The sequence below is a fragment of the Plodia interpunctella genome, chromosome 2 (assembly GCF_027563975.2).
Source record: "Plodia interpunctella isolate USDA-ARS_2022_Savannah chromosome 2, ilPloInte3.2, whole genome shotgun sequence".
In the NCBI taxonomy this organism is placed as follows: Eukaryota; Metazoa; Arthropoda; class Insecta; order Lepidoptera; family Pyralidae; genus Plodia; species Plodia interpunctella.
The window spans coordinates 8,928,799-8,953,226 of record NC_071295.1 but is presented as its reverse complement, the minus strand read 5'-3'; the positions used below and the strand labels follow the sequence as shown (position 1 = coordinate 8,953,226).

At 34.0% G+C, this 24,428-nt stretch overlaps 2 protein-coding genes across 2 annotated transcripts; both read left to right on the top strand.

Moving 5' to 3' along the window:
• The first annotated feature begins 837 nt into the window (after positions 1-837).
• Positions 838-5,791, top strand: LOC128677489 (uncharacterized). Its single transcript, XM_053758386.1, has 5 exons — positions 838-1,346; positions 2,319-2,589; positions 2,957-3,094; positions 4,181-4,337; positions 5,376-5,791. The coding sequence occupies exons 1-5, from the start codon at positions 1,077-1,079 to the stop codon at positions 5,389-5,391; spliced, it is 852 nt and encodes a 283-aa protein (XP_053614361.1). The 5' UTR covers positions 838-1,076; the 3' UTR covers positions 5,392-5,791.
• Positions 5,792-16,021: 10,230 nt separating this feature from the next.
• On the top strand, positions 16,022-23,825 carry LOC128681949 (uncharacterized protein). The gene is made up of 2 exons (XM_053766314.2): positions 16,022-16,198; positions 23,349-23,825. Exons 1-2 carry the CDS (start codon positions 16,150-16,152, stop codon positions 23,687-23,689), a joined length of 390 nt encoding a protein of 129 aa, XP_053622289.1. The 5' UTR covers positions 16,022-16,149; the 3' UTR covers positions 23,690-23,825.
• The last annotated feature ends 603 nt before the right edge of the window (positions 23,826-24,428 follow it).

The following is a 24,428-nucleotide window of genomic DNA, read 5'->3' as shown; positions in this document are numbered from 1 at the left end:
GATAAACTACATATAAAGTATCATGAAATTTAAATGGATGTTAATATTTAATTTAAATAATTTATTTGTCTAATATTTGTGGTAATATTTGTACCCAACTATTTCCATGAGCAAAATTCTGATGACACGTTCATAATGATACGACTATTAAAGTATAACTAAGACTATAATTTTCAAAAAACCATTACCCAACATTATGTGGGTAAAAAACCTTTTCCATGTTATCAAGTCACCTGGGTTGATAACATGGAAAAGGTTGAATGTGGGTTAGATTGCCGGTATATAATTATACGTCGGAAAATCAGTTGCTCCGGAAGACTGATGAGGTGATACTATGACAAGATAATTGTCATGGTGGATTGATGAGATATTAATGATAAGTATATCCTAAAATGGCTATTTCTTGTTGGATTTGAAGTCTTTTAAAGGCTATTGAATTTTTTCTGGTAAACTTAAGTACCTAATGTATTATTTTAGAAAATTAAAACTTAAATGTAGACCTTTTAATAATGTTAAGCATTCTGCAAAGAATTTGTATTTTTCTATCTGTATAATGTATCTGTCAATCTTGGTTCTTGAGATGATTGTAATTCCAAGCTAACTATATACAATTACCTACCTTATTAAATTTAGTGCCAACTGGAATGAAGTTATTTACGAGCAGCGGCAACAAAGTACGAGGATAAAACAAGTTCTCAAAAATACGCATATTAAAAAAAAAACTCATTTCTGTAATCTCAAACAAAAACATGAAGATTCAGTCGACTTATTACCATCCCAAACATGGCAAGTATATCCGGTTTGCTGGGGATAACCACCGGCATACGTGCACAGAGCGCAAATTACACCAGCCGAGGCGGGCTTCATCACGTTTCGCACAACTTATTTTACTCCATCTTTTTGCTGGTCTAAAGATGCGTTAACCTTAATCATTGGAAGATCTATTCGTTTGTCTTAACGATAACGTCATCGTGGGAATCCTACGCGTTCTGCGAAGCATCCTGCGGCTTCATGACGTCTGCGGGAAAAACTTGTATAAATAGGTTGGCTTTGTGAGTCCTTCGGCAGTAAACACGATGGGATATAGTGGCGTGGCGGTCGTGCTAGCGCTGGCGAGCTTCGCGTGCGCAGCGCCCTCGGTGCGGGACAACACCCTCGATGGGGGGGACAGGATAGTGCTCGTCGCGCCAGTCCTGGCACCCCCAAAGGACTCCAGGACTCATGCGACGGACCGGTCGAGACAGTTCCCGATCCTGGTGTTGTTAGCTCCTCAAAACCCAGAAAAAGTGCGACTGGAACCTGAACCCAAATCCTTGGATAGGAACCCGAGACCTATCTACGTCCAGGTATTTATTTTGAAAATAAGTAGATGGCCTTGATACTGCTAGGGTGATTGTTTTGCTCCTATTTTCTTTAGGGCAGTGTAGGTTTGGATCTAAATATAACCTAGAACTGGTCCCCAGGAATTTATATAATGACAATAATTTATATCTGTCACAGCGAACTCTGGAGTAATTGTTTAGTAACATTTAAATTTTTTTAAATAAATAACTGAAAAAAAATATCAATTCTTGGTTCAGTATGGCATTTGCTATTGAAAAATTTGCTATGGAATAAAACAATACCGCCTAATTATATAAACAAGCGGCATTATATAAGAAGGGACGTATTCTTTGCGAGATAAATGGCAGTAAAATTTTTGTACTAATAATATTAAGAAACTAATAAAATTTAATTTGAAGGCTAGGTTCTATATTCGTTATGATTATATAATTATGTGTAAATATAATTTTTATTATCTAGTAGGTACATAACATCATAAACATACAAAATTATCTGTTTTTTTGAACGCACAAAGTTTTTCATTTTAATTAAAGTTTATTAGTTTCTTTACTAATCGCTGAAATAATATATAAAGAAAATATATAGATATATTATTATGTTGTGATAAGATGATTATGGTGGTTATGATACATAGATAAAAGAAATGTTATGATACCTAAGTATGTACATACTTGTTCCTTTATTTGTTGTTATAAATGTACGGTTTTTGTTTGACTTTTTGTAGTAGATAATTATTTGCTATACTTATTACACTTCGTTATTTATTATTATTATTATTCAAAATATCGACACAATTTATTAGCTGTCTTGGGAAAAGTAATTTAATTTTAATGAAAAAGAAAAAGAAATAAATGTACCTCCTATATCTACATATACCTAATACTACAAAATTGTATCTTTTTAGAAATTACTTTCCAGTTTTTAACCAGCAAAAAATACGATATAGTTTTCGATTACTTTTCTTGCTTTGTCAGAAATTGGAAGACCAGCATTCCGCTAAAGAAGGGCGAAGTAACCGACAGAAGCGACATCTGTTGTTGAAAAAGAAAATTTTGGGCGGAGGCATAGGCGGTGGCGGGATAGCTTTTGGGGGAGGATTCGGCGTCATTGGCGGCGGCTATGGAGGAGGCTACGAGGGCGGCTATGGTGGACACGGGGGAGGATACGGCGGACATGGGGGAGGTTACGAAAATTATGGACATGGAGAAGGCCTCGGGAAAACTATCGTCGTCGTTAAAGAAATAGGTATGTATATTATGGCCTTCTATCACGTAAATTATGTTGTGTAACTGGAAAAATTTAAACCTTTTTATTAAAGCGGTCATGTAAAGGTGACCCCTAGTCTATTTTTTGCTTGGCAAATTGGCCATTTTTGTTTGGCAAATAAAATAATTAATAATTATGTCTTTTATAGGTAGACTAAAAAAATGCTGCGCGAACATCTTTTGATACTCCGTCAACCCTTAGAATTGCCAATTTGATGGTATAATTGGGAAAAATGATCTTACACCGTATAAAAATTTACATTTTTTAAAATATTTTATTTATTGTAACTTTATAAAGCACGTTAGACAAAAGCAATCATTTAATATATTTTATCTAAACGTTCCAGGCCACAGTAGCCACGGCGGAGGTAACTACGGCGCGGGTGGTGGTTACGGGGGTGGCTACGGGGGAGGATTCGGAGGAGGATTCGGAGGTGGATACGGAGGAGGTGGCGGGGGTGGCTACGGTGGCGGCTATGGCGGAGGTAACTTAAAATCTTACTAATATTATAAATGGCAAAGGTTCAATTAATGTGAACTTAAGTGTGGATCTGTCATACTTATGAATGGTCGAATTTATGATTAAAATAAGACGTGGAATAATTGCTTTATAGTGTTCTGGTTTGAAGGGTGAGAGTATGTCATTACAAGTTACTGTGACAAAAGATCCTAGGCCACAAAGTAGGCAACGCGCGTATGACAAGAAGTTGCAGGCATTCATAGACTGAGAGCATCCATAAACACTTACCATCAGGTAGGGCACATACCTGTTTGCCTGCTTGCTAGTATAAAACAATCGATATTGTAGATGATGATTTCTTCACTAGAGGAGCGCAGCCAAAGTTAACGTGAACGCATGCTGTATTTTATGCAAGTTCATATCCCTGTCTAGAATTTACAACAAAACACGAAAATTAATTTCTTGTGGGTACTATTTTGTATGTTTTACTAATGCGAAACTATCTATCAGTCTATCTACATAAAGTTAATTGATGTAACGAAGATGGCAATTTAGAAAAAACATCAATAAATGAGGTGCACACTAATTTAACGTCAAGTTTGGGTTCTTTCCACGCAAATGTCAATCATCAATGAACCGTCTCTAGCCTAAAGAGATATTTATACCTACATAAGTTTTCAGACTTCTAAATAAATATCTTAGAAAAATAAACCATTTTGTATCATATCTTTAAATATAATAAAACTGTAAATGGACTTTATCTGTACATAGGGAGATATTACAGAAAAATAATTATGGAGGTTTTTATGGGACTAATAGAATCCAAAATATATATTTTTTTAATTTTGTCTTCCTGTCTGTATGTTTGACATAATTTAGTATATTTTTTAAGTTTAGTCTAAGTCTCTTTTATTTAATAATTTGTTATTTAAAGATCATATACTTAAAATTGTAAAAAATAGTAAATACGTTTCATACTTGATTTCATTGTTATTTATTGTTTTATTAAAAGCGACTGAGTTGTTGTATATTATGTATCAATTTATGGGTCCTAGTTACCTGAAGTAAAGCTATTTTATACTTTTATTTATTTATTTATTATTATTTCCAGGTGGCGGTGGCGGCTATGGTGGCAGCGGAGGTTATCAACAGCCCGTTTACCAACAGGGAGGGGGCTGTCACTCCTGCGGAGGCGGCTACGGTGGCAGTCAAGCCACCGCGACTGCTACAGCGACGGCTACAGCGTCAGCCAACTCTGGCTCTTACGGGTAATATTTATATTATAATATTTGAGATAGTGGTTTTTAAACTTTCGCGCTCTGAACACATACAACATAAATTATATTAACGGTACTTAGCACGAACCTTTTTTTAATTTAATGTTGCTGACGTTTCAACGACCTTGTAGTCGCCGTGGTCGTAGCAAGTCGACAGCAACTCAGCAACTTGAAATAATAAAAAATTGTGCTAATTACCGTTAATATAATTTACGTAGTTAATATTTGAGATGTTCTTGATCTTGGCTTAACAACCAGTTCTTCCCCAGGATTCTATTTATTTCTATTCTGCACGATTTACTAGTTGGTTGCATTGGGACCAAATCCTTTATATCCTTTATCCTTATCTTCTCTATCCTTTCCGCAAACAGTCGGATTTAGTTGTTCTGATGAAATATCAATATAACAAAATACAATTTGATTTAAATACTCGGTTAGTGATCATCATTTGCCATTTCGATGTCCCCACTGCTGGGACCAATTGATGGGTGGTTACAGTTGAAATGAATGAATGAAGCGACTAAGTCGGACTACTTAGGTTTATATTTATTTAGGTCTGTACTTATAGCTATTGATACTCCAGACTGTGAAATTTTGAAATATTCAATCTGTAGTTACAGTGCACAGAAAGTGCAGTTGGTAGAAACAGTTTTGAAATATGTATAATGTATATAGATAAAGAGTACTGTTTAAAACTTCATCAAACACAGTGACTCCGAAGCACTTATGCTAACAAGAAAATGGCCAAATTATATGAATTCGACCGGTCCAAACGGATTTGTCCGCCAACGGTCAATGATCTGAAAAACAATAACATTATATTTTGATTGCACAGATTAAGTATACTATTTATTTAGAAAAAATCTATGTTGTGTCACATTTATGAATTTGAAAGCAAATGGTTTCTGTGAGGATAATGCATTTTTTAAATCATAATTAAATCTAAAGATTTAATAATAATTATGAAATTGTAACAAAAATATCCTCCCACCAATTTGAAATTGAATCTTTTATTTTTTTTATTTTCAGATATGGAAAACGCTGAAATGAAAAAGCAGCGGTACCTGCCGCGTAAGATGCATCCAGTGAACTGTGATTGTGTTGATAAGACTTTGTGATAAACTTATACGAACTCACACAAACTCATGATAAAGTAAACCTGGGCTTGACTGATTTCATACAATATTACATTCAATTCTATTTTTTCATAGATCAACAAAAATTAAAAATATATATTTTTCTGTAATTCATCATGTTAGTTCAGTGAAATATTCTGTCGATTCTAATATGAAATTGCTTCTGCCTATTGAGTCAGTATTTCTGTATTGTTTTGCTCAAAATATTCTTAAGACCTTTATTTGTATGGAAAGTCTACATTGATAGAGATTGTATAATTTTAGAATTTTGTATTTAGAATTGTTATGATTAATAAATATAAACCTTTACATGTATTTTTTGTTATTCTATGAAGATTTTTTAAAGTTAATCGTTAACACGGCATATACCTAGCCCACTCGAAGCCCAAGAAATTAATTAAGTACTTTTTTAGAGACAATCGGATGATTTTGGCATCGATGTCGTAACCGAATGAACTAAATGGTCACCCATTATGACCTAAATACAGTAACAGATGAAACCATTGGGTCTAGTATTAGTATTTACTACGTAACCTACCCTGCCTTACCTGACAACCAATACCAAAAGTTAATCAACAATTGGTAGATAATGGAAAACCCACTGTTATTTGATTATCAATAGGTACATTGTTGACAAATCTATCACACTAAAGCTAAGATTGTAATTATGATAAATAATAATGATGCTAACCGGATCTGCGAATGATCTGTGACTTCATTCATATAGGTACCCACTTGTTTCTCTCTAGTTAAACTATCATCACGTTTATTTAATCAACCCATACATACCTTTGATTTCAAGAACACAGTTATGCTCTCTATATCTTCTCAAGCTTTTAAGGGTCAATCCTAATTCCAAATCCTAAAAAACCTACTTAGTTACCTATGACAAAAAAATAACTCTGTTCTTAATAATTACAAGTAAAATGAATAGGTATACCTATATTTGTTCTATTTTTAGTGTCTGATGATATAACATAAGCAAAATCTCTGTAACAAATCGTTGCCATTGCATAGCGAGCAGTTGTTCATTTGTCGCAAAATTCCCGCCTTAAATTACACATAATATCTTTGACCTTTGATAAAGTATACCTATCCTATGTAAACAAATGAATGACGCGTGCTCATTTGCGCATATTCCAAAGGTGGACAGAAATCATTAGGACATAAAATATATACAAATTTTACGTATAAGTACCTAAATACTACTTAGGTACATTAAATTAATTTCGTAGGTCAAAAAACGGATTCGTTACAAGATTAGGTACTTCGCTATTCATTTGCCTGTCTGTCTGTTCATCTGTCAAGAGCCTTTTACTCAGGAACGTGTAGAGGTTCAAGTTGAAAAAATCAAATTCTAAGCAAATTCTAAGAAAAGAGACTGCGTCCGTGGTCTCTTTTAGCAGTGGAAAAATCAAACTTGCAACTCATAAAATACTTAATTAGCGATTTCCCAAGGGAACTAGGTAAGTAACCAGCTATTGACTGGTTTTTATCATATTAAAACATTGCAGACTTACACAATACTAACGTAGTAGAGCGACAGATAACTTTGATTTGTATACCTCAATATTTTAGGTATGAATGTTTATATAAAATGCGCAGATACAAATTAAAAGGTTATCTTTAGGTATAGACGGTTTGTAACCAGTAATACGTCAATTCGAATCTGAGACGTAAATGTATGTCAATGAACCAATGGTTAATAATATTGAATCATTCCCGATCAAAGGTTACGTATGCAATTTATTATTTACTAGCTTTTGCACGCGGCTTCGCCCGCGTGTATAACAATACACCTAAACCTTCCTCAGGAATCACAGTCTATTTAAAAAAACCACGCATAAAATCCGTTACGTAGTTTTAAAGATCTAAGCATCTTATTTATATGCTACATTTAAAAAAAATATATTAAACATTATATTTTGTTAAAAAAATAATTAAGCTAATTTCTAAATAAGTGAATTTATTTCACGAGAATAAGTAATATCTAACTACAACTAGGTACAGTCAACAGCACATCTAGTTACTCTGCATAAATCTCCAAGGCGAAAATAGTGGCGAGTTTGCAATGAATTCGGGTGTACTATTGACTTTACTTACAACTTTTGACCACGCTATTTGATTCACTCCTTATACGAGTATATTACTAAGAACAGGTTATATATTTGTTCAAATCTTAATATATTTTTCTTTTATCTATGGCTCAAATTTCGTACTCAGCTTCTTGGAACAACCTTTGATAATCCCCATAGAAGGTCACTTTAGCGCAATTCCTTTTAACGTCTAGTTCATAACATGAACTTATAATTGGATACATCACCTCGAAACTATACTTCACGAGCTGTCATTCCCATGTTAGATAAATTAGAGGCTTTTATTATTTTTGTGCATAAAAAATATACAAAAACTTGTGAGACATTCAAATCTTCGACGCATATATAGTCAACTTATACACTTTTTTATTACAGCTACTAATTTGTATGTAGTTGGAACAGATTGTTATTTTATTGTCGTCATATATTATTGTAAGCTAAACAAAACACGTATACAACATTTCATCACAATCGGTTGAAGTTGAATTGTAACATTCCAATCGAACAAAAATTAAATTAGGTACAAAAAAGAGCTTGTAAAAATATTGCTTCTTACAATAATTGTTATATCACAACGTCCGTTCCGTACACATTACTATGATAAAAATGTCAGAGATGGATAAAACATAAAAAAATGTAAATTATCGAATGTCGAGTGAAACATGTTGCTTCTATACTGGAAAAATTCTCATCTCCCAAGATTACCGCATGTCAAAAACAAATAAACAAAATATCTTTATCTTTATTTACATTTTAATATGTCACACACACTAATAAATAGTTGAGGCGTGTGGTTTCCGCCCTAGAGTAGGACGACTGACAACTCCATAAACTCCCGTGGATGTCATATTGTAACTAGGTACGAATCTTCAAAAATTTTAGAACTTCGGGTTTTGTATGAGACAGCCCAATCAATTGTGAATATACTACTATAGAGTAATCACTATTTAAACTGTATTGAGCTTACAAGATTTAGACACGCACTAGATCTATAAAATCACTATATAGGCTAGACTTAAACGAATGACGTTTTGTGTATTTAAATAACCATAATGCTGTAATATGTATCCAAAGCCTCTATTACTAAAGAAGCTGATCACAATGACAGTACAATTCCGACATCCAAATAGTATTGATAGCACACAATTAACTTAATTGCACGTCGTGACCGATACTTGCTGAAAAAAACCTTAATCTCACTGACCAAAGTGATTCATTGCGATTTCTGATATCATAATGTGAATAATATTTGGTAAAATAAGCCTTGGAGTACCTGCGGTAAATAAAGTTGGTTAATTCAAAAATCTGCAGTTGACTTGGTTGATGTTCCACGGGTCAAGTACGAGCGAAATCTTTGATTAAAGATTTTTAATGCATGGTTAGAATCCTCGAACTGTAAGAATCATCGAGATTTTCGTATTTCAGTTATATTTTGATGAAACTTTGCAAATAGTATTTACTAAATAGTTACAAAGTTACAGTTAATAGCAAAGTATATAAGTATATTGATTGTACGAAAGAAATGGCGTAGACCTGTTTTCTGAAAGTTAAAAGGAAAAGGAAAACGCTATAGATCTTTACTCATAAACATATCGTTATCTCCTCAAGATCATCCATGTCCACTTTTATCCACGCGGCTATTTGATTCATCGCCAGCCACTTAAATTTCTCCACTGCTGGGGCACAGGATTTCCTTATGGATGGATAAGGAATAGGCCAAGACCCGCCATACGTGGCCAATGTTATAGATAGAAAGAAAGAAAAACAATTTATTGGGGTATAACAAAATCAGCATTGTATCTAAATTACAACATTAACCAAACCAAATTGATTCCCGGTAGATTATTAATTTGTTAATTCTTTTTTTTTATAATCTCACTATCGCACTAATATCATGAATGTTGGGATATTCGTGTAAGGACGTTTAAATCACGCAAAATATACTGGGCATGTTGATACATGCCCAGTATATTTTGCGTGGCAGTATATTATGCCCGTGTACATATTTTACTGATGTAAAATATGATACACGGGCATAATATTTCCTGGGATTACACATTGGGCACATGTTATTCTGAATTTACCACGGAAACTGAGCCCAGGGCAAATCTAGCGTATATAAGTATGGGCATGTATCAGTAAAATATGGTAATATGGTACACGGGCATAATATTTCCTGGAATTACACATTGGGTACATGTTATCCTGAATTTACCACGGAAACCGAGCCCAGGGCATATCTAGCGTATATAAGTCTCACTAATAAGTATTACCTACATTAATTATTTTCCTTAGCGCTCATGTGTGCATCACGATATTAACCATGAACTTGACTCGTAGGTAACGTGCTCTCAAGTCACGGGTGACCGGCAGCAGGTCATCACGGTTAGCGTGGGTTAGCATGACTTGTTCATGAATGTATAATATACTGTAACTAGATTTGTGAGAGATATAACGTTTCAAGACATGAAACCGATGATCCCTCTATTCTATCCCAATTAATATTATAACTACGAAAATAAGTTTCTTTGTTACCTCTTCACGGTTTATCTGCTTGCCCAATCTTCGTGAAGTTTTCCATACATGTTTTGCAGTTTGAACTACGGAGAGGACGTATGGTACCTTTCATCCCGGAAAAATAAAATTTCTCATAGGAAAATCATTCAATATGACCCACCGTGACATTGCAAGTGATGTTATGATAAAAATTTGTAATCTACCTTCGAAAAAGGCTCAACTCAACTTAAACCCAAGTTGATAACGGTTTCCGTTCACGGATAGCTCGGGTCATGACATGAGGTCCGAATAAGTTTCACAGAAATCGCAGATAAACTAAGTCGTTTCTGTCCTGATGCTTAATTTCGAGCCTTTACAGAAGACACACGACGTCGAAGCTGGGTTTATGGAAATAAAATCAAGAACCTAAGTGCTATTAGGTACTATATGTTCATCTAAGTATTACAAACACACTTTGTTCTACACTACAATAATTTTATTCGAGACTAAAAAACCAAATTTTTACAATGTGTATCATATACACATTGTAAGGTTCCCTGCGATAATGTCAGGCTCTTTCCGTTACACAGAGCTACAAAAATAGTGCAGTACAATTTACAGATACAATTTTATGAAACAACTTCAGTCATCGTCATGATCATAAAAATCCAGTTGATATCTTTATTTGAAATTATGGACAATATTTTCACACTATATTACCCGCCAATCCGTTTTGGACCCGCCCTGGTGGTTCATGCAAAAAGGGCAGTGCCCCATCAGTGGGGAAATCAAAATGGTTAACGATGATGACTATACATATTAATGTAAAAACAAGGCATTTTGTTTGCGTACATAAGCATCTATTTATATTCGTTAAGTTTCCTTGTAAGTTTATCAGCTGCGGAGAACCTTTCACCTTCATATTCTTTGAAGTGTTATCGTGTAGGTACCTAAACGTGGAAACCGGAGACTACGTTGTCAATAAATCGCATAGTTAAAGTATAGAAGATTGATTTCTTTCTTCCTAGTTCATAACTTAGAGGTAATCATATTTTTAGGTTTTAGTACAAAAAAACAGGAACCGCGTCTGTCCGTCCGTCTGTTACAGCCATTGTGTCCGAACCTACTGGACCAAATCAGGTGAAATTTGGTAACATGGATCCTATGACTCAAACACAAATGTGCAGAGTAAATAAATAATATTTTTTATACTACGAAGCAGGCAAACAGGCTTGCGGCCCACCTCTGGGGTGTCACACGCGCGTTCCCTACTTTGTTGCTTAGGATCTTTTGCCACAGTAATTACATTCACCCTTCAAACTGGAATAGTATAATGCATTTTTGGCGGCAGAAATAGAAGAGGATGATGCAGACGACCTTTATAACGAGGTTTAAGGTAAATTTAAATTAAACTAGGTATTTGTGATTTTTTATCACTGGCGACTTTTTGTCTACATGTCAGTCGATACTTAACAACTTTTCGTATGGGAGCAACACCAAGATCGCAAAAAAAAAAACAGCTTTTCCATATAAAATCTAATATTATTTTGATTAAGTTAGTTTGAGGAAAATATATGGATCACAACTTTTTTCGCGCCTTATTACTTACTGCCATACTAAAAGTTGTTCACTAGCATGGATAGTAGCACTATCAGTACATGCTCAGTAGACAAAAAGTCCCTAGAGATCAAAAAGTCACTCTGTATAATAATTTCAAGGGCCTTAATATAAAACCCATATAACAGCTTAAGAGCAGGTTAATCGGTTAGTCAGTTCAGAAACAGTCGGTTTCACCGACTTAAGCTGCACTAATTGTATCCAGGATCCAGTTTTAGGTATTATTACAAATTGCAGCTATTTTTTAAGTCGGGCAGGATATAATCGGAAACAAACATTAAAATGTAAAGTTATTTTGAGGAACTTTTCTGCTAATTATGTAAATGCAAATTAATGTCCCGTTATTATCCTGTTTTGCAGTAATAACAGGAAAAAACAGTAGACCTACCCATTTGCAATAGGTAGATAGGTACATACCTTACTTCTAAAATTTATATAACTAGCTGCGCCCAGGGGCCTCACTCTTGTGGGAATTTCGGGATAAAAAGTACCCTATGTGTTATTCCAGGTTATATTCTACCCGTGTACCAAATTTCATAACAATCCGTCCAATAGATTTTGCATGAAAGAGAACAAACATTCATACATGTTTCATACAATTTCGCATTTAAAATATTAGAGGGATTTATAAAAAAAGGCTAAAGGATACTTTAAGCTAAAGTATATTTTGTCACTATCGCACTTTACTACATTTGATATTGACAGAACAAAACAAAACATATTTTATCTTTTTTATGAATAACAGGATTTCTCTAAATCAAATGTTAAACTTGATGATGATCGCATTCGCCATATAAGCGAGTTAACAGAAACCTTTATAAGAGATAAAGTAGTAATAGATAAAGTAAAAATAATCACTTCTACGTAAAAATAAACAAATAACTTTCCTTTCACTGAATCATGAGAGGTCAAGTTATATACAAGGCTCTCCATACCTTCATAGTCAATGCGGTTTTTACAAGAAAATCAAATACTTTTCATACATAGAACGGCTTAAAATGTCATTATATCGTTAAGCCATGTCATTGGGCTTACTTGAGTAAATATAACGTCCTCAAAGACCAAGAGCTGGCGGTCAGTGAGCTTAATGTAGGTATTACGAGTAGACAAGGCAAAAAAAAACATCATTCTTGACAATTCATTTTTGACACAAGCTTTTATTGTTGTCAGAGAGATGTTATTGCATTTAATGTGTGTCAAAAAATAATGTCCGTGCAGTAAATCGTTCAGGAATTCCTACGTTTGGAGCCGTTCCTGGGTGCACCACCAGGTCATAATTATCATAATAATGCATAATAGTGCATCTAAAGTAAACGTGTGTACAAAATTTCAGCGCAATCGGTTGAAAATATCTGCTTCAAAATTGAGTTGTAAGATTCCACCCGACACCTCGTTACATTGCAAGTTAGATAGAAGCTTGTAAAATAGCCTTTATTTACTCTAACAATGTTTCTTAAAACTTAACAAATTATATTTTTATTATTTTACACAAATTTTCAACCTGATCAGATTGTCTGGCGGCATAGTCCGGCTTTGTTCTCAGGCTTCACCAGTTATCTCCATTAGTCTTAAGTATTTTCCAACCTTTTGAAAGATTAACTTCCACGTTATTTGCTGGCCTCTTTTCCTAACTCAATTCCTATGATGCTAGTCGCCTATATAGATACTCCGCCATAAAATATAATTCTGAAAAGGAATAATAAATGTGGACATGCGTTGAAAAATAATATAGGTAGTAGGAGTGTATGCAAGTGGTTCAGCACGATATTTAGCAAAAGGCTATAATTTTCTTCTAGTATTAATAATCTCTCAGTCGGGATTGCGAGGCAGTGGACAGGACGGGTCAACGACCGCATCAGGTCGATGCTCCAACAGCCAGCCTTGCAGCGACCTTGTGTTGCAACCCTCAAAAATTATACCTAACAATGGTTCTTTCTCATATCATTTTTTAATATTACTCTCAATAGAATTCTCAACATCAATAATACTGACTACTCGTATACTAACTTTTTCCGATTATAGTAATAACCGGAAAAAGTAAGTTCGTTTGTTTATTTATTACCTCTTCGGTGTTCGAAATAATCCTTCAAATAAACCTACGATCAATTTTACAAAATTGAATTGGTCGTGATTTCACGCTATATAAATTCCCTTCAGTGTCTCTCCGACACGGCTATACATATGTGTTTTCGTTTCCAGATCATACAGGCTGCAGACATTGGCCCAACATAAGAACTGCTCTTGATGGCTCCCCTGAGGGTGTCATTACCGGAGTCGTGAGGTCAAAATGAGTCAATCGACGTACATTGCCTACTTTTAAAGTACAATGCAATATATGTATGTAATTGCATGTATCTATTAACCGCTACATAAATATTTATTTAGTCAGGCCAAATGTGGTACCTACTTCAAATGTAAAAGTAGAATTTATTGCTAAAACGACTGAAAGGCTAGAGTTATGACTATTCCAGAAAGCTTTCACCAGCCTTTTACTTTGTTGAATATTTATAGCTATCTATTAGCAGAGGCCTATTCCCTTGTTAACGCGTAGTTTAGAAAAGGCTTCGTTATTTATTGCCCGCTGGTTCGTTTCGTTTAAATTCATTCGATTTTATGTGAACATTTTTTTTGTTTCCACCATAAAATATATGCATACATTAAAAATGTGTGATTGGAAAAGGATATTTTATATTCCTATCTTAGACCCCACTTGATCCCCTACTGGAGGCTAAAACAGAAAAAGAAAGCAACATCTCTCTCTTTCATTCTTGCGTCTACTGATTTCATTCACTGCTGTAAAGCATGGGATCCGCGTAATAAAAATAAAGCTTTGAACTTTGAAGATTTGACTCTGATTTTAAGTCCGGCCTGCCGTTCACCCTGTTTGAGAATTCTGTTGTTGCCCCTCTTTCGGAATGCTGTTGTTGCCTATCTACAGGTATATTTTTATAAAACTTGATCAGTTTTATAACCTCACACCTGCAGGTTCCGTCACACCTGCAGACAGGTATTTCGAAGCCGAAGACCCACATAAAAAATAAACTTTAAAATCTAGGTTTCGCCTATAGGTTTAGGACCGACCACCTGTCTGACTCAAACATTTTTTGTATTTGATATACACGGAACCATGATAATTTCTGAAATAAATGTCAATATTTTGCAATATTACCTAGAATACATAATAGATAAGAGCTAAATCGTGAAAAACATAGAATTTCCAGGAAAAGACAATTAATAATGTTTGAATAATAGTAAATGATGAACAGTGTATTTTAAAAATATGGCGGGTTTGAAGCTTTTAATATATATTTATATTAGGTAGTTAATAAGTATATGTTCATAAAACCATTAAACTGTTTTTTTACTTATATTCAATTTTCTATCACTCCACGACTCAATTGAAATCCACTGTTAAAAATATAAATACAACAGTTTTAATCGTAACTAAAACTGAACAATACACCCACAACAGGCTTCGTTAAAAAAGGTCAACAAGCATGAATAAATAAAATCAAAAAACTATTATTTTAAAAAAATCAGTTACTCGTATGTAAGTGACCAAGAACCATAATTAGTACACTGAACCATGTCAGAGAAAATTCATTAAAACCTTTATTGTACAGATCATTCCTGCACTACCCTTCCGGTAATAGTTCAACAACGGTTTAGATACAGGCAATCTCCAGCTTGCCTGCAATCATGCGCAGGATGCCGTTATTACTATCCTATCTGCGCACCAGTAATGTAATGTAAATTTTTCACATAGCGTAAAGCAATCTACCCGTAAAAATAAAACAGGAAAAATTCCATCCAAAAACAGAAAATATATACATTATTTCGACCTAATAAAACCTAATTCATTTATACTTTATGTTTATACCATCTATAGTATTTATCGTTAGATAGCGGACCTTGGGCTCCGACGCGCAATGGCTGAAGAACCGGGTAAACGCTCAGATGAAAGATTAGATTATCCATAGTTTTAATTAAAGGTACTCCAGTTTAGTTCACATGAGGATTTACTATATACAATACCGGTTTGTTTCCTTTCTTACCCTTTTCTGAAGAACATTTCATGAAATAGATTGTTATCGACTGAACCATACTGAACAAACCTACTTTTAAAAACTATCTATACTAAAATAATTAACAACTGATAAATTCTCTATCCCCGTCACCTTAGCACCATACTCGTATTAGTAACGAATCTATATTTTTTTTTAAATTTCATTATATTTGTTATTTTTTTTCGAACTACAAACAAATTCTGGATTAGAGATAAGTATTATATACAGCGGGACTTCGATCTAGGCGGTGCGCGTGAGTCCTAACGTTTTTAATCCGGTTCTGTGCGCCCGCGCATCACTCGCCGACTTGCATTCATACTCTACGCCCGCGCGTGTTCTACATATATAAATATACTTGAATTGACCGTTAGATAAATTAATTTTAATAACAATGTACAAGTACTTTGTGCTGTTATGTGTGATTTCATTTATAGCTGTTGGTAAGTTTTAATTTATATTTTTAAATTGATTTTCATCGGATTTCCACGCTAGCTTTTACGATTTTAATATAATATACTTAATTTACTTTATATATAGATCGATAATATATAATATTGACTATTTTATTTTTTAAAGGGATTATATGCTTAGTTGAAGCCAATTTTCATGTTTCTGAAAAGTCTAAAATGTCCAACATTTTTAATTTTTAAATAAGTTTTTAATTCCCTACATTTTTAAAGAAAATTAACTAGATAGGTTTGTTGGTACCAAAGGGTCATAAAAGGTTTTTGTACAATACGGAACCCTATTAAACTCTGTGCACTTCTCTACCATTTTTTTTATTACTTTCAAAATAACATGATATTTAATAACAAATCATCTAAATGAAACGGTTTATAGTTATAGAATAAATAAAAATAATAATACAATCAATATTGGTATTAAAATATGTAAATGTTGCGCGAAGATTTATTTTCTATTAATTTATGATGTAAATCTAGTGATCGGGTAGGTACTACAGTAACCTAGTTGTGGAGTGTAAATTAATCGTCAAAGGTACTTGAATAATAAAATACCTGTTCTCACCCATTAATAGAATGCATTTTATTATGCATTGATAAAATTTATATAAAGGGAACACGAATAGTCTAAATTAAACTAGATGCTGGTACACGTACGTATCCAAGTGGGCACCAGAATCCCACAAAAAACTACAAATATAGAAAGATTATATTGCTCCAGTTTACATCACACTTTAAATTGACGCAACTCTTATTTTTTTAAATTAGACTATTTCCCATTCAATATTGTGTGTTAAATATTGTAATGTAAAACACAATAGAAATTATTTCAAGGCATTCTTCTCGATTATAATGAATCAATATTGTAATACAATGCGGATGGATCGCGATATTAACTTACAAGTTATATTTTAACTTGATGTTCTCATGTTTTGAGTCACGCTTATGGTGAGTCCTTTCCGCGATCGTGCCCTCTCTTTTTTGTATAATATAAGATATTTTTTGTAACCTAAACCGTCATACAATTAAACAGTTCGATAATGGATCGAGCAAAAAAGTGCGAACATATACCTACGAAAATAACAAGTAATAAAAACTTATTCTAATAACACAGATATACCGCGGGTATGTGTGAAGTGAAGACGAACGGAATATTAATTTAAATTAATAATATTGAATAACGCTAGTTAAGCTTTTACATCGAACAAACATGATTGAATCGAGAAAAATAAAATATAAGTCTGCGAAAACGAATGCGAAAAAGTACATAAGTAGTAAAATTAAAATCTTAATATAAAACATCAGACATAATATGTTCGCATAATAAAACTACGTCCGCAGTTTTATTATGCGAACACAATGTCTAAAGTTTTATAGTAATGCTAACGGCTGAGAAAGAAAACAGGAAAATTCTCAGATAAGACACATTCAAGATCAAGATTAGAAATTATATTCAAACTATCGATGCGATTATAATACAAAAAATGCACCGAAATAGATATAAAACGTAGTTAGTCAAGCATGATTTTATATTTTTTAAAATTCGTAATGAAAAATTGAAAGTGCCTAATGATATCATGATTCTAAGAATTACCAACCAATTGTGGTTAGCTTCGGAGCTTTTAAATGAGTTCGAGCTTCACAAAAAAAGTTAATTGGCCTCGCTAAATTACATATTAATCATTAACCGTACGCTACAGAGTCCATTACCGCGGTTATTTACGTTAAAGTTGCGCTGGTAGTGTAGAAGTAGCATTGTATTATCATTTTGGCGGTAAAGTCGAAGTGGGATCGTAAAGTAAAAGAATTTTATAATAATGCAAAAACAAACACGATCGACTCGTTCTGGTCCGGGTTAGTTACACGCCACTGGACAGGACAATGACTCTGTCCCGACGTCTCGATACAGGAACATCTAGGTTGCAATCTTAGTGATATAATAAAAGCGACAGTTTGTGAGATTTGATGTTTCTCGCGCATTACGCGGTGAAGATTGCAGGTTTTCAGACTAATATTGGGGTAAGATGAATTCTGGACTGACTGAAATGCCAGTAGTTTGTATTTATACTTTATGAAATCCTTATGGGAGCATAAGTAATAAAGAATATGCTGAAAAAGCTAGCGAAATGGCGCTCCATGTGCATGTACAGTGATGACCATGAAAGTAGGTCAATGTAAGAGTCAGACCAGGCACTTTATCGTATAAGTCTAAACAAGTAGCCGGTACAGTCGAACGCACATCAACTTACACGCATTGCAAATTTACCGTTATTACTGGTGCATAAAGGTCTATATATACGTTACTTGATATGCGGTCGATTGTGTACATTTCTACAACCAGCTTAAAGAAACAAAACGAGATCCATACGATTCTCATACCTTTCTCGTGACTACAAGTTTCTCCTATTACAAAAAGTCTGCAATTAACATTTAAAATATATCACATATAAAATAAGTATTTATTTATTTACTATTATTTCCAATTTATGATCTTCAATTTCATTTTATAATATAAATTTATTCGCTTTCCAATAGTTGGATACAATAACAAATTATATTGTTATTGTTTTATTCTAGTTTTAAAATTATAACGATTTAAGTTATCGATATAGAATAACGTAACCATAGGTTTGTCCAATAAACGGACAAGTTGGAATTAAAGCTTTATAGCTACTTAATAACAGGATAACTTGTCAAGCTGGATGAACCAGTACCTTAAACACGATAGCAATTTTTTAAAATAGGATTTTAATGTAGCATGACAGAGGCTCTAGATGTGTCCATACAAACATGGAAACAAACTTATAACCCTGTTGATAATAACGCACTTTTATGGGGTTTTAGAAAACCTGTTGCAAAAATAGGATTGTGTTCAAAGTCATCGCATTTTATAAGCAAATGAAAGATGTTAAAAATTGTCTTGACATCTAGGGATGTCGATGACCGTGCGAAATATAGACGAAAAAGTAGAGTAAGTAGAAAGCGGACCCTGGGCTCCGACGCTCAACGGCCGAGGAAGATACCGGGAAAACTATAAGATGAATGTGAGAGAGAGAAATGTTGAAAATTAAATTATAAAGAGATTTTGTTCCTTTTTATTGGGTCAGGTAAACCAAAAAATAATACATACTATGATAATCTTATGCTAACTTACAAATTATTGAGAAAGTGATTAGTATAGAATAGAGAATCGTGGCAATTAGAAGTCCCTAGTCTCTGCATATCGCAAACGAAATTATATATGGATTGTCTTATATATTTACAAACTAGATTTAGTATACAAAGGTTATCAATACTCCGCATGCATCTCCCACGAGACACGAGATAAAACATTTTTCTTGGTCAGGTTACGGGTTCGAATCAAATTGCGCATTAGTTATTTTTAAAACAAAGTATGTCATTTATTATTAATCAATATGAAGGTTGGTAGGTCGTGTGTATATTCATTCCACAATTTAGAGGACATTTAGGGCGATGTTTTTAGCACTTCACAAATTGTATGGGTTGAAAGTTAGTACTGAGATGGTTTTAAAAAAAAATCTTATGTCAACAAGTAACGTCTCATACAAATCGGCAGATTAGCTGATCGGATATAGTATAAGAAGTCGTAATTCAGATTTTCAGTACTGAGCATATGTTAAAAAAAATGACGTCGATAAAAATCCATTTTTACGTATGCAGAAGAAAACTTAAAAAAAAACACTATCGAATACCCTTCGTATTTTGAATCTAACATACCAACCTGTATGAAAACTTTAACCAGATGTATAATAATAATAAAAAAATCTAGCCATGAACAAACAGTAGATACTATGTAAGATCTACTTCCTGTATTTAGACACGACAATAGCTCACCTATGTTCAACTGTTTTGATTGCTTAAACAATCTGGGCCGAAACTCTTACGATCGATGGATGTTTCCCCAAACTCCAACGCAAACTGTCCTTTATTACAAATGCAATAAAGATTACGTTGGCTGGTTTCGGACACATGAGAAATTGTCCGAATACTGTTAGTATTTGGAGAAGCAAAAACTATGAGGCTGCGACGGATGGACCTCACCGTTAGGCGAAAGTTGCATGAGTACGTTCACATTTCATCTTATTGGGTACTTCGCTACTTTATATGTAGAATGCAATAGCAAGTAGGTTATAGGTGTATATTGACTAGGTAATTATACCAAGCCAAAGAAAACAGAATACGATAAAAATAGTAAAACGCAATAACAGATCCTTCAGGACTCTAAGGGCGTTGATGTCGTTTATATGAAACATCCAAGAATGTGACTTTGTATACTGAAATTAATTTATTTGAATCATAATCATAAAAAAAATATATCAAAATCATCTATTGTCAAGTTAGAAATGCAATAAATGACATTTTAAACTGTAGATTCTAAGAGTGAGTTGCACCGCCAACTTTAACGTTAAAACGTACGCAGAAATTCGCAAAGCACGTCATCTCATGCGAACGCAAATAAAAAAACAAGGCTTATCTCTTTAATTCATTTATTCAGATAAATACAATCTATTGTAGTATAACTTATTCAATGTTACTTATACCTAAAGTCATGTCAGATGCCTTTAGACGACTGGAATAAAATCGGACACCAGTGTTAATAAACACTCTCGATAAGAAGAAGAATGTAGGTATTTAACTAAATTAAAGGCTGTATAACTATCCATACTAATATTATAAAGAGAAAAGATTTGTAATTTTGTTTGTAATAGATAAACTCAAAAACTAATTGGCCGATTTTGATGAAAATTGGCACAGAGGTAGGCGAAACCTTCAGGAGTGACATAGGCTACTTTTTATTATGGTTTTAGCGAGCGAAGCCTGGGCGAGTCGCTAGTTAGTTATAATCGAATTCCTTCTAAGGTCCTACAATAGGATTAGCCATTTCTCTGGAATACCATGAATCTTTTAACTAGTGCCAACGTCTTCATAAAAGTTAACATCCCGACAACAAATGAGTTTTGTCTAGCGTTTTCGATTGCTTTATTGTGTTTCCAAGATAATTTAATTGTACGTTCGTCCATTAAATAAATAAAAGTTGTTATAATGTGCAGCGCCGGCAGACGTGCGCCTGCGCTGGAGGCTGTGTCAACGCACTTTGACAGGAAAGTGCGCATCAAATTGACACTTTGGTGTAAATCAAACTGACACTATAGTTTGAAATAATACCATTAAAGTACGTTTCATAAATGGATCTAAAGTATTTTACTGTTACACGATTAGCTACAAGTAGTGTTAATGTTACAGTTCAGTGTTAAATATAATTTCGTTAGTTTGTTAAGTATAGTGTGTCATTATGCTGTAGTTTTTTGTATATAACTTGTGTGTGTTTTAGTTACTTCGAATAAGGAAAGCATCGTGAAGAAACCTGCACACTGGTTGACAGTTTAAGTTCACTAGTGTGTTCGCGTGCTTGTTATGCGATTAAGTAATCGCATGCAATGTAAGTTTTACGACTACCTAGTGACAAGTGCCACTAGGTAGGTAGTCATAAAAGTCATGTCAGATACCTTTAGACGACTTGAATAAAATCTGACACCAGTAGTAGCCATTAACACTCTAGAAAAGAAGGACGAGAGGCCTTCAGAGGCTATTGTAACAGTAATTTACAATTAAACAAACAGGTAGAGTCGTTTTCAATTGTCTAATCGATTAGAAGCTGTTATAACGGCAATTAGTAATAAAACTAAACACTTCCATTATTAAAATTGCACACGTATCGCACGATTTTGTTTACAATAAACACTGAAATAAGTCTTTAGGTTCTACGCCAATTAATTTTGTAAAAGTATTTTTCAAAACCAAAATAAAAAAAAGATACTTAGATGTATTTTATGGAGACTTTGTATGCTCGGGGGCAACAATTTTCAAAATTCTCATTTCATTTTCATGCTTTCTACTTGATGAAAATTCCATTAAAATTACCCATGACGCAGTCATCAAGGTCGACATGATTGAAAGCTAGTTAGAGGTCCTGGGTTCCATTCCCGTCACGTGCAAATACTTGGGACTTATTCTCACGTACCCATACTTCAGGGTATGATCCAATGTGTGCTCTGTGATTAGAACTCACCTACTTGATCCATAATTAAAAATAAACACTTAGGCAATAACTTTAAAACTAGTTTTAACGGGGCGTAACTCAGGAGTTCTCATTATATAACTAGTATTTCGTTACAGACTACTACCATTCTATATGCAAAAGATAATAAAAAGATCGTTAAATTAATAAACTGTAAAAACCTGGTGAAAGAATATATTATAGTAATTTGCACATCAAGTTTCCCTGCATAGAACTCTATGCAACAGTGATAAGGGCGAATTTGCAATAATTTTGGATAGATTGACATGCTGTTTACTACATACGTCTCACCAGTCTAAAGACGATTAGGGGCGTACCCAAACGAGACAGAAAATGTATGTATACTTCCCCGGCATCTCATACAAAGTGCCTTGCTAAACCAGGCATATGGTGAAGGATAAAGGATACATTATCACTCTTTCCCGTGTATATCTAATACGCAATTATCTTTCTTCTATAAGCAAAATGAAAGAGATGACATAGTCTTTCTCTGTCTACGTTTCCCAGATTTATCGCAATTTACAGTATCAGTTAGCTAAGATGCAGTTCGCAAGTACGATAGGAAGTTGACCGTTGACCAATAAAACTAATAGGTTTATGACCTGAGAAAATTGTCTGTTCTAGTGCAATCTGCGAGTTATCTTTATACACGAGGCGAGTGCATGCGCTTGCGCACATCTCCAGTTATTGCGATTCAGGGACTTGGACTGGGATGTATTTATCTAGTTAATCTGTGCTACGCTTCATGTAGTCAGAATATTCAGAATTTTAATTTTAAAAAATTAATAAAATCTTATGTTGCCTATATTTGCCCATTGAATTGATATCGAAACTTTTACTTAAGTTGGGGAAAGTGGCCGAAATCTTTAAAATTATTTGCTATGTAATTTTTTTGTAACTTGCTGATAAAATATCTAAGTGGAAATGATCGATCAGCAAGTTTCGACAAAATAAAAGTACATTAAGCACACACCAAGAACAAACATAATATGATAACGTACACCTAAATCATTTTATTTTTAATTTTAGAGGCCCGCCCCAAATGGCAGTTCCTGCCACCAGTCCCCGGCTACGTCCCTGTGTACATCAGGACCGGGGACACGCCTCTAGAGGAAATTAACCCAGATCTGGCGGAAGCCTTCCACGCGCTCCCAGCCGGCCGCAGCGTGGGCAAACACCTGGAAGCCGCTGTCGAAATCCCAGAAGCCGACCAAGCAGAAACACCCGAACAGGCTGATCAGCCACAAGCAGAAATTCCGGAAGTCCCACAACAGGAATCCATCGACCGCCGCCCGTACGAAAAGAAAATTCTAGAAAAAAAGAAAAAAGCCAGCGAACTCGAACTCACGAAACCGATCGAACGTAGATAGAGGGTGCTATAGGACGTACTTAAGTTTTTATAATGATAATACTCAATCGAGTCGAGCTTGCCATTCGCTTTGATATTATTTATTGTGTAACGAATGTAATGTAATATTGAAGTAAATAATTTATTTTTAATACCTACTTGATTTTTCCTACAGTGTCCATAATGACGCAATTTAAAGCCACAAATTCATTTCCAACTAAAATCACATGCATAAATATTAAAAAATCTAGTGTTACAATTGGTACTTGTTAATAAGAAAGACTTTAAAGTTTGGTGTACCTGTACTGTTAAACATTGGTTGACAAAATATCAAAGAAAGTTTACACAAAAATAATATTATTAATCAAAAATAATCTAGTTTTCAGATAAAACGATAGAAAAAGTGTGTTTCTAATTTCTCCGGTTGATGGTAAAATATTAAACTCGTCACGCTCTTATCGTAAATAATTAAAGCTAGGTATTGGCTTAACGGCTGTCATTTAGTAGGCAGGTGATTGGTAATAAACCCGCCGAGACCGTTACACCTTATTAAGTTAGCACGTTAGTTTTAATTAGTTTTATTACTTTTTGTATATATCTACATAATGAGAAAATCTTATGATTTTACTTATACATGGACAAGCCAGACAGCCTCTTCATGAAATAGCTCATTACATCTCGTTTGTTCAGTTATTAAGACGATACTTAGTCAGACTTTATCATTATATTAAAACAAATTTTAAAACAGAAGACGTTTCTCG

Excerpts from the sequence above, each read along its gene's own strand:
- LOC128677489 (XM_053758386.1), top strand. The coding sequence starts at position 1,077 with ATGGGATATAGTGGCGTGGCGGTCGTGCTAGCGCTGGCGAGCTTCGCG. Across the intron at positions 1,347-2,318 it reads CGAGACCTATCTACGTCCAG|AAATTGGAAGACCAGCATTC; the intron begins GTATTTATTTTG and ends TTGCTTTGTCAG. Across the intron at positions 2,590-2,956 it reads CGTCGTCGTTAAAGAAATAG|GCCACAGTAGCCACGGCGGA; the intron begins GTATGTATATTA and ends TAAACGTTCCAG.
- LOC128681949 (XM_053766314.2), top strand. The coding sequence starts at position 16,150 with ATGTACAAGTACTTTGTGCTGTTATGTGTGATTTCATTTATAGCTGTT. Across the intron at positions 16,199-23,348 it reads GATTTCATTTATAGCTGTTG|AGGCCCGCCCCAAATGGCAG; the intron begins GTAAGTTTTAAT and ends TTTTAATTTTAG.